Raw genomic sequence first — 15,000 nt, 5'->3', positions numbered from 1 at the left:
AGAAACGACCTCAATTCATGTTTCTTGTCCTGTAAGTTCATGACTAGTCCGGGGTCATTCTGAGTGAGCAACTTCAATTCAATAGATTTAATGTTCTGCTCAAGGGCCCTGATAGTCTCTTTAACTTCAGTACGAGACAGAGCAGTATACTGTTGACAAAATAATCGTATTTGGGCCTTCCCAACCTCCCACCATTGTCTCAAGGACTCAAAATTCCCTTTTGTAGCCCTCCATTTTTCCCAAAACAACAAAAACCTTTCACAAAACATGACATCATGTAACAATTTAACATTAAAATACCAATAAGATGATGACCTTCGTGGACAGGACAAGTGAATATCAACAGTGACAATATGGTGATCAGAGAAACCCACAGGAGTGATGTCACACCTTCCAACCCTACTACAGTATTGCTCAGATACATACAACCTGTCTAACCTTGCTGCACTGACATGACCTTCATTAACTTTTAGCCATGTGTACTGCCTAACTTTTGCATTCCTTACTCTCCACACATCAGAAAGCTCAAACTCAGTTAATAGACCAGACAGACAAATTGCTGACCGCAGGTGAGGTTCTTCAGCGGTGCGATCAACAGTAAAATCCACTGTACAGTTCCAGTCCCCCCTAAAACCATACACCCCTCTTGGTCACACTGTCTTAAGGTTTCCTTTATTTTATCAAAACCAACAATACGCTCTGTACCCTCATTAGGAGCATAAACATTCAAAAAAACAAACAAAAACCCCATAACATCCACCTTGACCAATAAAACCCGACCCTTGACAATCTCTGTTGTAGATACCACAGTCACCCCTAAGCCTGAAGAAAACAAGATTGCCACCCCAGCACTGAAATTAGTACCATGACTGAGTATATGCTGCCCCTCCCACCACATACCCCAGTCAGCCGCATTTTCCTCATCACTATGTGTCTCCTGTAGGAAAACTACATTAAGCCTTTTCTGTTTTATTACTTCTAATACCCAAGCCCTCTTATTCCTGTCCCTTCCTCCATTAATATTGAGAGAACCTACCCTTAGTACCTCCATATAGAAAAGAAAAAGGAAAAGCAGAAGATACCACAGAGAAACCAGACAAAGAGAATAGAACACCCTATGAGGCATAATCATCATCATTATTAAAATTTTCTCTTAACCTGACCACGTTTCCCACCACCCTTTGCTGCTGCAACAGCAGTAACACATTTCCTCAAGCGAAACCGCTTCTTCTCACTCAACTGGTCTAACCCCACCGTCTTCTGTAACATCACAGCTGACCTCACAAACTTATCAACATCAAAATAATCTGCCAATTTGACAGATTTCCCAAAAGTCTGATCCAGAAACCCTTTTACCTCCTCTAGATCGTAAATTGAGTCCTCACCAGCTGCTACCGTATCAAGAGAGATATCCATATCCATATCCTTCTCCTGATCCTCCTCAACTGAGGCCACAGACCACTGACTCCCCTCTACCACATCCCTTTCAACACTCCCCACTTGCACCCCATCACTCGTACCAGGCATCTCCTCCACTACCTGGGAGACTAGCCCCACCTGAACCCCAGCACTCATAGTCGGCATCTCCTCCACTACCTGGGAGACTAGCCCCCCCTGAACCCCAGCACTCATAGTGGGCATCTCCTCCACTACCTGGGAGACTAGCCCCCCCTGAACCCCAGCACTCATAGTGGGCATCTCCTCCACTACCTGGGAGACTAGCCCCCCCTGAACCCCAGCACTCATAGTGGGCATCTCCTCCACTACCTGGGAGACTAGCCCCACCTGAACCCCAGCACTCATAGTGGGCATCTCCTCCACTACCTGGGAGACTAGCCCCCCCTGAACCCCAGCACTCATAGTCGGCATCTCCTCCACTACCTGGGAGACTAGCCCCACCTGAACCCCAGCACTCATAGTGGGCATCTCCTCCACTACCTGGGAGACTAGCCCCACCTGAACCCCATTACTCGTAGTGGGCATCTCCTCCACTACCTGGGAGACTAGCCCCCACCTGAACCCCAGCACTCATAGTGGGCATCTCCTCCACTACCTGGGAGACTAGCCCCCCTGAACCCCAGCACTCATAGTCCGGCATCTCCTCCACTACCTGGGAGACTAGCCCCCCCTGAACCCCAGCACTCATAGTGGGCATCTCCTCCACTACCTGGGAGACTAGCCCCACCTGAACCCCATTACTTGTAGTGGGCATCTCCTCCACTACCTGGGAGACTAGCCCCACCTGAACCCCATTACTCGTAGTGGGCATCTCCTCCACTACCTGGGAGACTAGCCCCACCTGTACCCCAGCACTCATAGTCGGCATCTCCTCCACTACCTGGGAGATGAGCTCCACATGAACCCTCTCCTGTAACCCATTACTTGTAGTGGGCATCTCCTCCACTACCTGGGAGATTAGCTCCACATGTACCCCCTCCTGTACCACAGCACTCGTACTGGGCACCTCCTCACCAGTCTGAGGAAATGGCCCTTCAGATCCATCCTTACCTTCTACAACAAAAAAATCCCCCTGCATAACATTTCCCTCTGGTACAAGTTGCACCTCTGTGCCCTCAACACGGACAACTTGTTCCTCAGCAACAGATGCGTGCGGCTGCTCTACCACTGTCAGCCCACCTCTTCCTACATCAGTGGGCCCAGGCGTTACGAGGACCACCTGCGCCCCTCCCTCTGCCTTCTCCCTTTTCGGGCAAGCATGTCGCTTATGACCAACATCCCCACACTCAAAACACAGTTGACTACCTGTACTAGCATAAGCCATATACAATCTATTGTCATACTTGACTTTAAACGATAACTCCAAAGTCTGTTCCGGTGAGTCCAAAAACATAAACACCTGTCGCCGAAACGACATTACCTGTTTCAACGCCGGGTGTTTGCAACCCAATGGGACAACCTTAATTGAACTTGCAAACTTCCCAAAGCGCAATAACTCGCGCTCCAATAGCTCATTTGGAATGAACGGCGGTACATTTGAAATCTTTACCCTTGTTGAAGGAGAAAAAAGCGGCGTAACTTGAATAAACATTTCTTTAAGAAGTATGCCATGCTCAACCATACGATCAACAAGGCGCTCTTCTTTAAGAAATACCACCACCGCTTTATTCATCCGTGACGCATAAGCAACATTCTCATATCCTACCTTCTCTCCTACGGCGACCAAAACCTCTTCCACCGTGACAGTAGCTTCAGTAACACACCTAAAGCCGTGCCGAGTGACAGGGACTAGCGTCCCGATTCGGGCCGCCATCCCCACCAAAATCAGGGTAATTTCGAAACGAAAAACAATATACTTAATTCTACCGCAACAAAAAAATAGAAATAATAACCTTAATCATGCATAGCAGAAAAAAAGGATATCACCAAGAAAAGGAAAACCCAGGATATCTAACTCTACACAACACTCGCACTTAGCACTCACTCAAACAATTCCCAGCACGCACCAAACACTCCCAGCATGCAGAGAGAGAGAGAGAGAGAGAGAGAGAGAGAGAGAGAGAGAGAGAGAGAGAGAGAGAGAGAGAGGTTAGGGTGTAGTCAACCATCAGGACATCATACCAGTTGTTAAACTTAAACACTTGGAAAGGAGAGAGGAGTTAACTGTCAACTCTTGTTAATTATTTTTCTTGCCCTTGCCAAGTCATTTGAGCTCTTACCAAGTAATTTATATTGATCTAAATGTAATTTGGAAAAAGTCAAGGGGTGTGAATACTTTCTGAAGGCACGGTGTGTATTGTGACACTCAAAGTATTCACACCCCTTGACTTTTTCCACATTTTGTTGTTACAGCCTGAATTTAAAATGGATTAAATGTTGATTTTGTGTCACTGACCTACACACAATACCCCAGAATGTTAAAGTGGAATTATGTTTTTAGAAATGTTGACAAATTCATACAAAATGAAAAGCTGAAATGTCTTGAGTCAATAAGTATTAAACCCCTTTGTTATGGCAAGCCTAAATAGGTTCAGGAGTAAAAATTTGCTTAACAAGTCACATAATAAGTTGCATGGACTCACTCTGTGTGCAATAATAGTGTTTAACATGATTTTTGAATGACTACCTCATCTCTGTACCCGCACACATACAATTATCTGTAAGGTCCCTCAGTCGAGCAGTGAATTTCAAACACAGATTCAACCACAAAGACCAGGGAGGTTTTCCAACGCCTCGCAAAGATGGGCACCTAGATGGTTAAATATAAAAAAAGCAGGCATTGAATATCCCTTTGAGCATGGTGAAGTTATTAATTACACTTTGGATGGTGTATCAATACACCCAGTCACTACAAAGATACAGGCGTCCTTCCTAACTCAGTTGCCGGAGAGGAAGGAAACCGCTCAGGGATTTCAACATGAGGCCAATGGTGACTTTAAAACAGTTAGAGATTAATGGCTGTGATAGGAGAAAAATGAGGATGGATCAACAACATTGTAGTTACTCCACAATACTAACCTAAATGACAGAGTGAAAAGAAGGAAGCCTCTACAGAATACAAATATTCCAAAACATGCATCCTGTTGGCAATAAGGCATTAAAGTAAAACTGCAAAAAAATGTGTCAAAGAAATGAACTTTATGTCCTGAATACAAAGTGTTATTTTTGGGGCAAATCCAACACAAATCATTGAGTACCACTCTTAATATTTTTAAGCATAGTGGTGGCTGCATCATGTTATGGGTATGCTTGTCATCGGCAAGGGAGTTTTTTTAGGAAATAAATAAACAGAATAGAGCCAAGCACAGGCAGAATCCTAGAGGAAAACGTGGTTCAGTCTGCTTTCCAACAGACACTGGGAGACCTTTCAGCAGGACAATAACCTAAAACACATGGCTAGGAGATAAAACATATAGGATGGTATCTCTCCAGGTTCCTGGTAACAGAGCCCTGGGTGTAGTGTCTAGTGTATACCTGGCACTCTGTCCCCTCCAGGTTCCTGGTAACAGTGGCGTGTTTGGGGCGGTGCAGCATTGTGCAGACCTCCTGTCCCAGCTTCAGGGCCGCTGCTCTCACCAGACGAGGAGACTTCCTCCCAATCCAGATAAACACATCGGACAGACAGTCCAGGATGTAAACTCCTTTAGTGTCCAGCAGGGTCTGGAGCTAGAGAGACAGACAGAGATACACAGAGATACACAGAGAGAGAGAGAGAGAGACAGAGAGAGGGAGAGAGAGACAGAGAGAGAGAGAGAGAGAGAGAGAGAGAGAGAGAGAGAGAGAGAGACAGACAGACAGAGAGAGAGAGAGACAGAGAGAGATACACAGAGAGAGACAGAGAGAGATACACAGAGAGAGATAGAGAGAGAGAGAGAGACAGAGAGAGAGAGAGACAGAGAGAGATACACAGAGAGAGACAGAGAGAGACAGAGAGAGATACACAGAGACAGAGAGAGATAGAGAGAGAGAGAGAGATAGAGAGATACAGAGAGAGAGAGAGAGAGAGAGAGAGAGAGAGACAGAGAGAGAGAGAGAGAGAGCGAGAGAGAGAGAGAGACAGAGAGAGAGCACAGAGAGAGACAGAGAGAGCAGAGAGAGAGACAGAGAGAGACAGAGAGAGAGCAGAGAGAGACAGAGAGAGACAGAGAGAGAGACAGAGAGAGAGCGAGAGCAGAGAGAGCAGAGAGAGCAGAGACAGAGAGAGCAGAGAGAGAGACAGAGAGAGAGACAGAGAGAGAGCAGAGAGAGAGCAGAGAGAGCGAGAGAGAGAGAGCGAGAGAGAGCGAGAGAGAGATACGAGAGAGAGAGAGAGAGAGAGAGAGAGAGAGCGAGAGAGAGCGAGATAGAGCGAGAGAGAGAGCGAGAGAGAGATACGGAGAGAGAGAGATACGGAGAGAGAGAGATACAGAGAGAGACAGACAGAGATACACAGAGAGAGATAGAGAGAGACAGAGAGAGACAGAGAGAGAGACAGAGAGAGAGAGAGACAGAGACAGAGAGAGAGAGAGAGAGAGAGACAGAGAGAGAGAGAGAGAGAGAGAGAGAGAGAGAGCGAGAGAGAGAGAGAGAGAGAGAGAGAGAGAGAGCGAGAGAGAGCGAGAGAGAGACGAGAGAGAGAGCGAGAGAGAGCGAGAGAGATACAGAGAGAGAGAGATACAGAGAGATACGGATACAGAGAGAGAGAGAGAGACAGAGAGAGAGACACAGAGAGAGAGACACAGAGAGAGAGAGAGAGAGACAGAGAGACAGAGAGACAGAGAGACAGAGAGAGACAGAGAGAGACAGAGAGAGACAGAGAGAGACAGAGAGAGAGACAGAGACAGAGACAGACAGACAGACAGACAGACAGACAGACAGACAGAGAGAGAGAGAGAGAGAAACAGTTATATAATGTATGCACACATGACTAAGTCTCTTCTGCTAAATAAATGCCATATTAGATTATTTATCTCCCCTGTTTCGTGCTCCATGTTGTTGCCACTAATATGTGACTATCATAATCAGTCGGAAGTCGCAATGGCTAATTTGCATATAAAATGTGTGTCAAAATTTGGATTTTTTGCTGTTTGGGGGTTTCATCTGCTTTTAACAAAAATCATCATCTGTATGTATTATTGCCAAATTCAGGGTATAAATATAGTTTTTAATCTTATAAACATAGGATGAAACATAGCATCAAGCTACAACAGGCTATTGAATCAAGCTACAACAGGCTATTGAATCAAGCTACAACAGGCTATTGAATCAAGCTACAACAGGCTATTGAATCAAGCTACAACAGGCTATTGAATCAAGCTACAACAGGCTATTGAATCAAGCTACAACAGGCTATTGAATCAAGCTACAACAGGCTATTGAATCAAGCTACAACAGGCTATTGAATCAAGCTACAACATGCTATTGAATCAAGCTACAACATGCTATTGAATCAAGCTACAACAGGTATTTCAATCGGATGATTTTCCCGTTTGCCCAAAGTTTGTCAAAGTTACTGTAGCGTATCATCCGCGGAAAAAACAAAAGGTTTACCTCAGCTCTCGCATTTCAAAACCCAGACAGTCACACTGTCACTACTGACTACACCTTAGCTAGTAGCTAGCTAGTTTAGCTTTTGACTGTATCGATGGATTCCCGGGGAGAGAGAAATCGTTAAGATTTTTAACTAGTAATGATGTTGTGCTGGGAGCTGGTTCAGACGGTCAGTGGCGTCAACTTAATGGCGACTGCTTTTTGACCTGAGCCGGAGAGCTTCGCCATCAGCGACCCCGCAAACGGCACAGACGCCGACTCAGACGAGAGCTCACCGAAGAAGTCGAGGCCGAGCCCCGTGAGGAGAAAACCGAGGAAGACCACCCGTTAAATGGTGGATCTGTAAATTACGGTGCTTCAGTCGGTCGAGGGGGAATATGTCAGTGATGCTGGGCAAGAAATTGAAAAGGCTCGCGTGTTCAGGTGCACTTGCAAGTCCAACGAAGGGAAGCCCTGCTAGTGGCTTTTTACCCCCTCGAGGTCCGGAGATGAGAGACGTGACCAGATGAATTAACTCACCAATGGGAAGTCATTGCCATTCAGCTATTAGTCAAGTTTAGATGGCTGTGAGTGTGTAATGGGTGCGTCTGTCTATCTGTCAGTGTCTGTGAGTGTTTAATGAGGCACAAGTAACGTTAGACTGACTCATCACACACACACACAAACTTTTTGTTTTTCCGCGGACCAGCGGCAAAGACTAACCAAAGCCCACACGAATCGGATTGATAGATAGAGCAGGTTCCATATCCAGTTTAGCTACTCCATAGTTACCAGTCGTAGTAACAACAGACTGATTATGATAGAGCAGGTTCCATATCCAGTTTAGCTACTCCATAGTTACCAGTCGTAGTAACAACAGACTGATTATGATAGAGCAGGTTCCATATCCAGTTTAGCTACTCCATAGTTACCAGTCGTAGTAACAACAGACTGATTATGATAGAGCAGGTTCCATATCCAGTTTAGCTACTCCATAGTTACCAGTCGTAGTAACAACAGACTGATTATGATAGAGCAGGTTACATATCCAGTTTAGCTACTCCATAGTTACCAGTCGTAGTAACAACAGACTGATTATGATAGAGCAGGTTCCATATCCAGTTTAGCTACGCCATAGTTACCAGTCGTAGTAACAACAGACTGATTATGATAGAGCAGGTTCCATATCCAGTTTAGCTACTCCATAGTTACCAGTCGTAGTAACAACAGACTGATTATGATAGAGCAGGTTCCATATACAGTTTAGCTACTCCATAGTTACCAGTCGTAGTAACAACAGACTGATTATGATAGAGCAGGTTCCATATCCAGTTTAGCTACGCCATAGTTACCAGTCGTAGTAACAACAGACTGATTATGATAGAGCAGGTTACATATCCAGTTTAGCTACGCCATAGTTACCAGTCGTAGTAACAACAGACTGATTATGATAGAGCAGGTTCCATATCCAGTTTAGCTACTCCATAGTTACCAGTCGTAGTAACAACAGACTGATTATGATAGAGCAGGTTCCATATCCAGTTTAGCTACTCCATAGTTACCAGTCGTAGTAACAGACTGATTATGATAGAGCAGGTTACATATACAGTTTAGCTACGCCATAGTTACCAGTCGTAGTAACAACAGACTGATTATGATAGAGCAGGTTCCATATCCAGTTTAGCTACTCCATAGTTACCAGTCGTAGTAACAACAGACTGATTATGATAGAGCAGGTTCCATATCCAGTTTAGCTACTCCATAGTTACCAGTCGTAGTAACAACAGACTGATTATGATAGAGCAGGTTCCATATCCAGTTTAGCTACTCCATAGTTACCAGTCGTAGTAACAACAGACTGATTATGATAGAGCAGGTTCCATATCCAGTTTAGCTACTCCATAGTTACCAGTCGTAGTAACAACAGACTGATTATGATAGAGCAGGTTCCATATCCAGTTTAGCTACTCCATAGTTACCAGTCGTAGTAACAACAGACTGATTATGATAGAGCAGGTTCCATATCCAGTTTAGCTACGCCATAGTTACCAGTCGTAGTAACAACAGACTGATTATGATAGAGCAGGTTCCATATCCAGTTTAGCTACGCCATAGTTACCAGTCGTAGTAACAACAGACTGATTATGATAGAGCAGGTTCCATATCCAGTTTAGCTACTCCATAGTTACCAGTCGTAGTAACAACAGACTGATTATGATAGAGCAGGTTCCATATCCAGTTTAGCTACGCCATAGTTACCAGTCGTAGTAACAACAGACTGATTATGATAGAGCAGGTTCCATATCCAGTTTAGCTACGCCATAGTTACCAGTCGTAGTAACAACAGACTGATTATGATAGAGCAGGTTCCATATCCAGTTTAGCTACGCCATAGTTACCAGTCGTAGTAACAACAGACTGATTATGATAGAGCAGGTTCCATATCCAGTTTAGCTACGCCATAGTTACCAGTCGTAGTAACAACAGACTGATTATGATAGAGCAGGTTACATATACAGTTTAGCTACGCCATAGTTACCAGTCGTAGTAACAACAGACTGATTATGATAGAGCAGGTTCCATATCCAGTTTAGCTACTCCATAGTTACCAGTCGTAGTAACAACAGACTGATTATGATAGAGCAGGTTCCATATCCAGTTTAGCTACGCCATAGTTACCAGTCGTAGTAACAACAGACTGATTATGATAGAGCAGGTTCCATATCCAGTTTAGCTACGCCATAGTTACCAGTCGTAGTAACAACAGACTGATTATGATAGAGCAGGTTCCATATCCAGTTTAGCTACGCCATAGTTACCAGTCGTAGTAACAACAGACTGATTATGATAGAGCAGGTTCCATATCCAGTTTAGCTACGCCATAGTTACCAGTCGTAGTAACAACAGACTGATTATGATAGAGCAGGTTCCATATCCAGTTTAGCTACGCCATAGTTACCAGTCGTAGTAACAACAGACTGATTATGATAGAGCAGGTTCCATATCCAGTTTAGCTACGCCATAGTTACCAGTCGTAGTAACAACAGACTGATTATGATAGAGCAGGTTCCATATCCAGTTTAGCTACGCCATAGTTACCAGTCGTAGTAACAACAGACTGATTATGATAGAGCAGGTTCCATATCCAGTTTAGCTACTCCATAGTTACCAGTCGTAGTAACAACAGACTGATTATGATAGAGCAGGTTCCATATCCAGTTTAGCTACGCCATAGTTACCAGTCGTAGTAACAACAGACTGATTATGATAGAGCAGGTTCCATATCCAGTTTAGCTACGCCATAGTTACCAGTCGTAGTAACAACAGACTGATTATGATAGAGCAGGTTCCATATCCAGTTTAGCTACTCCATAGTTACCAGTCGTAGTAACAACAGACTGATTATGATAGAGCAGGTTACATATACAGTTTAGCTACGCCATAGTTACCAGTCGTAGTAACAACAGACTGATTATGATAGAGCAGGTTACATATCCAGTTTAGCTACGCCATAGTTACCAGTCGTAGTAACAACAGACTGATTATGATAGAGCAGGTTACATATCCAGTTTAGCTACTCCATAGTTACCAGTCGTAGTAACAACAGACTGATTATGATAGAGCAGGTTCCATATACAGTTTAGCTACGCCATAGTTACCAGTCGTAGTAACAACAGACTGATTATGATAGAGCAGGTTCCATATCCAGTTTAGCTACGCCATAGTTACCAGTCGTAGTAACAACAGACTGATTATGATAGAGCAGGTTCCATATACAGTTTAGCTACTCCATAGTTACCAGTCGTAGTAACAACAGACTGATTATGATAGAGCAGGTTACATATCCAGTTTAGCTACTCCATAGTTACCAGTCGTAGTAACAACAGACTGATTATGATAGAGCAGGTTCCATATCCAGTTTAGCTACGCCATAGTTACCAGTCGTAGTAACAACAGACTGATTATGATAGAGCAGGTTCCATATCCAGTTTAGCTACGCCATAGTTACCAGTCGTAGTAACAACAGACTGATTATGATAGAGCAGGTTCCATATCCAGTTTAGCTACTCCATAGTTACCAGTCGTAGTAACAACAGACTGATTATGATAGAGCAGGTTCCATATCCAGTTTAGCTACTCCATAGTTACCAGTCGTAGTAACAACAGACTGATTATGATAGAGCAGGTTCCATATCCAGTTTAGCTACTCCATAGTTACCAGTCGTAGTAACAACAGACTGATTATGATAGAGCAGGTTCCATATCCAGTTTAGCTACTCCATAGTTACCAGTCGTAGTAACAACAGACTGATTATGATAGAGCAGGTTCCATATCCAGTTTAGCTACTCCATAGTTACCAGTCGTAGTAACAACAGACTGATTATGATAGAGCAGGTTCCATATCCAGTTTAGCTACGCCATAGTTACCAGTCGTAGTAACAACAGACTGATTATGATAGAGCAGGTTCCATATCCAGTTTAGCTACGCCATAGTTACCAGTCGTAGTAACAACAGACTGATTATGATAGAGCAGGTTCCATATCCAGTTTAGCTACTCCATAGTTACCAGTCGTAGTAACAACAGACTGATTATGATAGAGCAGGTTCCATATCCAGTTTAGCTACTCCATAGTTACCAGTCGTAGTAACAACAGACTGATTATGATAGAGCAGGTTCCATATCCAGTTTAGCTACGCCATAGTTACCAGTCGTAGTAACAACAGACTGATTATGATAGAGCAGGTTCCATATCCAGTTTAGCTACTCCATAGTTACCAGTCGTAGTAACAGACTGATTATGATAGAGCAGGTTCCATATCCAGTTTAGCTACGCCATAGTTACCAGTCGTAGTAACAACAGACTGATTATGATAGAGCAGGTTCCATATACAGTTTAGCTACGCCATAGTTACCAGTCGTAGTAACAACAGACTGATTATGATAGAGCAGGTTCCATATCCAGTTTAGCTACTCCATAGTTACCAGTCGTAGTAACAACAGACTGATTATGATAGAGCAGGTTCCATATCCAGTTTAGCTACTCCATAGTTACCAGTCGTAGTAACAACAGACTGATTATGATAGAGCAGGTTCCATATCCAGTTTAGCTACGCCATAGTTACCAGTCGTAGTAACAACAGACTGATTATGATAGAGCAGGTTCCATATCCAGTTTAGCTACTCCATAGTTACCAGTCGTAGTAACAACAGACTGATTATGATAGAGCAGGTTACATATCCAGTTTAGCTACGCCATAGTTACCAGTCGTAGTAACAACAGACTGATTATGATAGAGCAGGTTCCATATCCAGTTTAGCTACTCCATAGTTACCAGTCGTAGTAACAACAGACTGATTATGATAGAGCAGGTTCCATATCCAGTTTAGCTACTCCATAGTTACCAGTCGTAGTAACAACAGACTGATTATGATAGAGCAGGTTCCATATCCAGTTTAGCTACGCCATAGTTACCAGTCGTAGTAACAACAGACTGATTATGATAGAGCAGGTTCCATATCCAGTTTAGCTACTCCATAGTTACCAGTCGTAGTAACAACAGACTGATTATGATAGAGCAGGTTCCATATCCAGTTTAGCTACTCCATAGTTACCAGTCGTAGTAACAACAGACTGATTATGATAGAGCAGGTTCCATATCCAGTTTAGCTACTCCATAGTTACCAGTCGTAGTTCCGGCAGTGTGTTCAGTTTCAGCTTATCTTTGTGTTCCACTGAGAGCTTGTAGTTGATCTGAGGGAGCTCCAGATAGCCCAGACCCAGACCCACCTAAACAACAACAACAACAACATTAGCCCAGACCCAGACCCACCTAAACAACAACAACAACAACATTAGCCCAGACCCAGACCCACCTAAACAACAACAACAACAACATTAGCCCAGACCCAGACCCACCTAAACAACAACAACAACAACATTAGCCCAGACCCAGACCCACCTAAACAACAACAACAACAACATTAGCCCAGACCCAGACCCACCTAAACAACAACAACAACAACATTAGCCCAGACCCACCTAAACAACAACATTAGCCCAGACCCAGACCCACCTAAACAACAACAACATTAGCCCAGACCCAGACCCACCTAAACAACAACAACAACAACATTAGCCCAGACCCAGACCCACCTAAACAACAACAACAACAACATTAGCCCAGACCCAGACCCACCTAAACAACAACAACAACAACATTAGCCCAGACCCAGACCCACCTAAACAACAACAACAACAACATTAGCCCAGACCCAGACCCACCTAAACAACAACAACAACAACATTAGCCCAGACCCAGACCCACCTAAACAACAACAACAACAACATTAGCCCAGACCCAGACCCACCTAAACAACAACAACAACAACATTAGCCCAGACCCAGACCCACCTAAACAACAACAACAACAACATTAGCCCAGACCCAGACCCACCTAAACAACAACAACAACAACATTAGCCCAGACCCAGACCCACCTAAACAACAACAACAACAACATTAGCCCAGACCCAGACCCACCTAAACAACAACAACAACAACATTAGCCCAGACCCAGACCCACCTAAACAACAACAACAACAACATTAGCCCAGACCCAGACCCACCTAAACAACAACAACAACAACATTAGCCCAGACCCAGACCCACCTAAACAACAACAACAACAACATTAGCCCAGACCCAGACCCACCTAAACAACAACAACAACAACATTAGCCCAGACCCAGACCCACCTAAACAACAACAACAACAACATTAGCCCAGACCCAGACCCACCTAAACAACAACAACAACAACATTAGCCCAGACCCAGACCCACCTAAACAACAACAACAACATTAGCCCAGACCCAGACCCACCTAAACAACAACAACAACAACATTAGCCCAGACCCAGACCCACCTAAACAACAACAACAACAACATTAGCCCAGACCCAGACCCACCTAAACAACAACAACAACAACATTAGCCCAGACCCAGACCCACCTAAACAACAACAACAACAACATTAGCCCAGACCCAGACCCACCTAAACAACAACAACAACATTAGCCCAGACCCAGACCCACCTAAACAACAACAACAACATTAGCCCAGACCCAGACCCACCTAAACAACAACAACAACAACATTAGCCCAGACCCAGACCCACCTAAACAACAACAACAACAACATTAGCCCAGACCCAGACCCACCTAAACAACAACAACAACAACATTAGCCCAGACCCAGACCCACCTAAACAACAACAACAACAACATTAGCCCAGACCCAGACCCACCTAAACAACAACAACAACAACATTAGCCCAGACCCAGACCCACCTAAACAACAACAACAACAACATTAGCCCAGACCCAGACCCACCTAAACAACAACAACAACAACATTAGCCCAGACCCAGACCCACCTAAACAACAACAACAACACTTAGCCCAGACCCAGACCCACCTAAACAACAACAACAACATTAGCCCAGACCCAGACCCACCTAAACAACAACAACAACAACATTAGCCCAGACCCAGACCCACCTAAACAACAACAACAACATTAGCCCAGACCCAGACCCACCTAAACAACAACAACAACAACATTAGCCCAGACCCAGACCCACCTAAACAACAACAACAACAACATTAGCCCAGACCCAGACCCACCTAAACAACAACAACAACAACATTAGCCCAGACCCAGACCCACCTAAACAACAACAACAACAACATTAGCCCAGACCCAGACCCACCTAAACAACAACAACAACAACATTAGCCCAGACCCAGACCCACCTAAACAACAACAACAACAACATTAGCCCAGACCCAGACCCACCTAAACAACAACAACAACAACATTAGCCCAGACCCAGACCCACCTAAACAACAACAACAACAACATTAGCCCAGACCCAGACCCCCCTAAACAACAACAACAACAACATTAGCCCAGACCCAGACCCACCTAAACAACAACAACAACAACATTAGCCCAGACCCAGACCCACCT

The 15,000-nt window shown here is 44.3% G+C and overlaps 1 protein-coding gene across 1 annotated transcript in view; it reads right to left on the bottom strand.

The window, feature by feature from the left end:
* Positions 1-15,000, bottom strand: part of flii (FLII actin remodeling protein) — a gene marked incomplete at its 3' end in the record, with an annotated part of 81,131 nt that overhangs the window by 19,650 nt on the left and 46,481 nt on the right. The window contains exons 20-21 of the mRNA XM_045218710.1: positions 12,653-12,757; positions 4,933-5,124 (exon numbers count right to left, since the gene is read on the bottom strand). Of these exons, the coding sequence (XP_045074645.1) occupies positions 4,933-5,124; positions 12,653-12,757 (297 nt within the window). The remainder of the gene's footprint in view (positions 1-4,932; positions 5,125-12,652; positions 12,758-15,000) is intronic.

This window comes from Coregonus clupeaformis, unplaced genomic scaffold (assembly GCF_020615455.1).
Source record: "Coregonus clupeaformis isolate EN_2021a unplaced genomic scaffold, ASM2061545v1 scaf1739, whole genome shotgun sequence".
Taxonomy (NCBI): Eukaryota; Metazoa; Chordata; class Actinopteri; order Salmoniformes; family Salmonidae; genus Coregonus; species Coregonus clupeaformis.
Note: the sequence above shows the minus strand (reverse complement) of the source record. Positions and strands in the feature narration are given on the sequence as shown.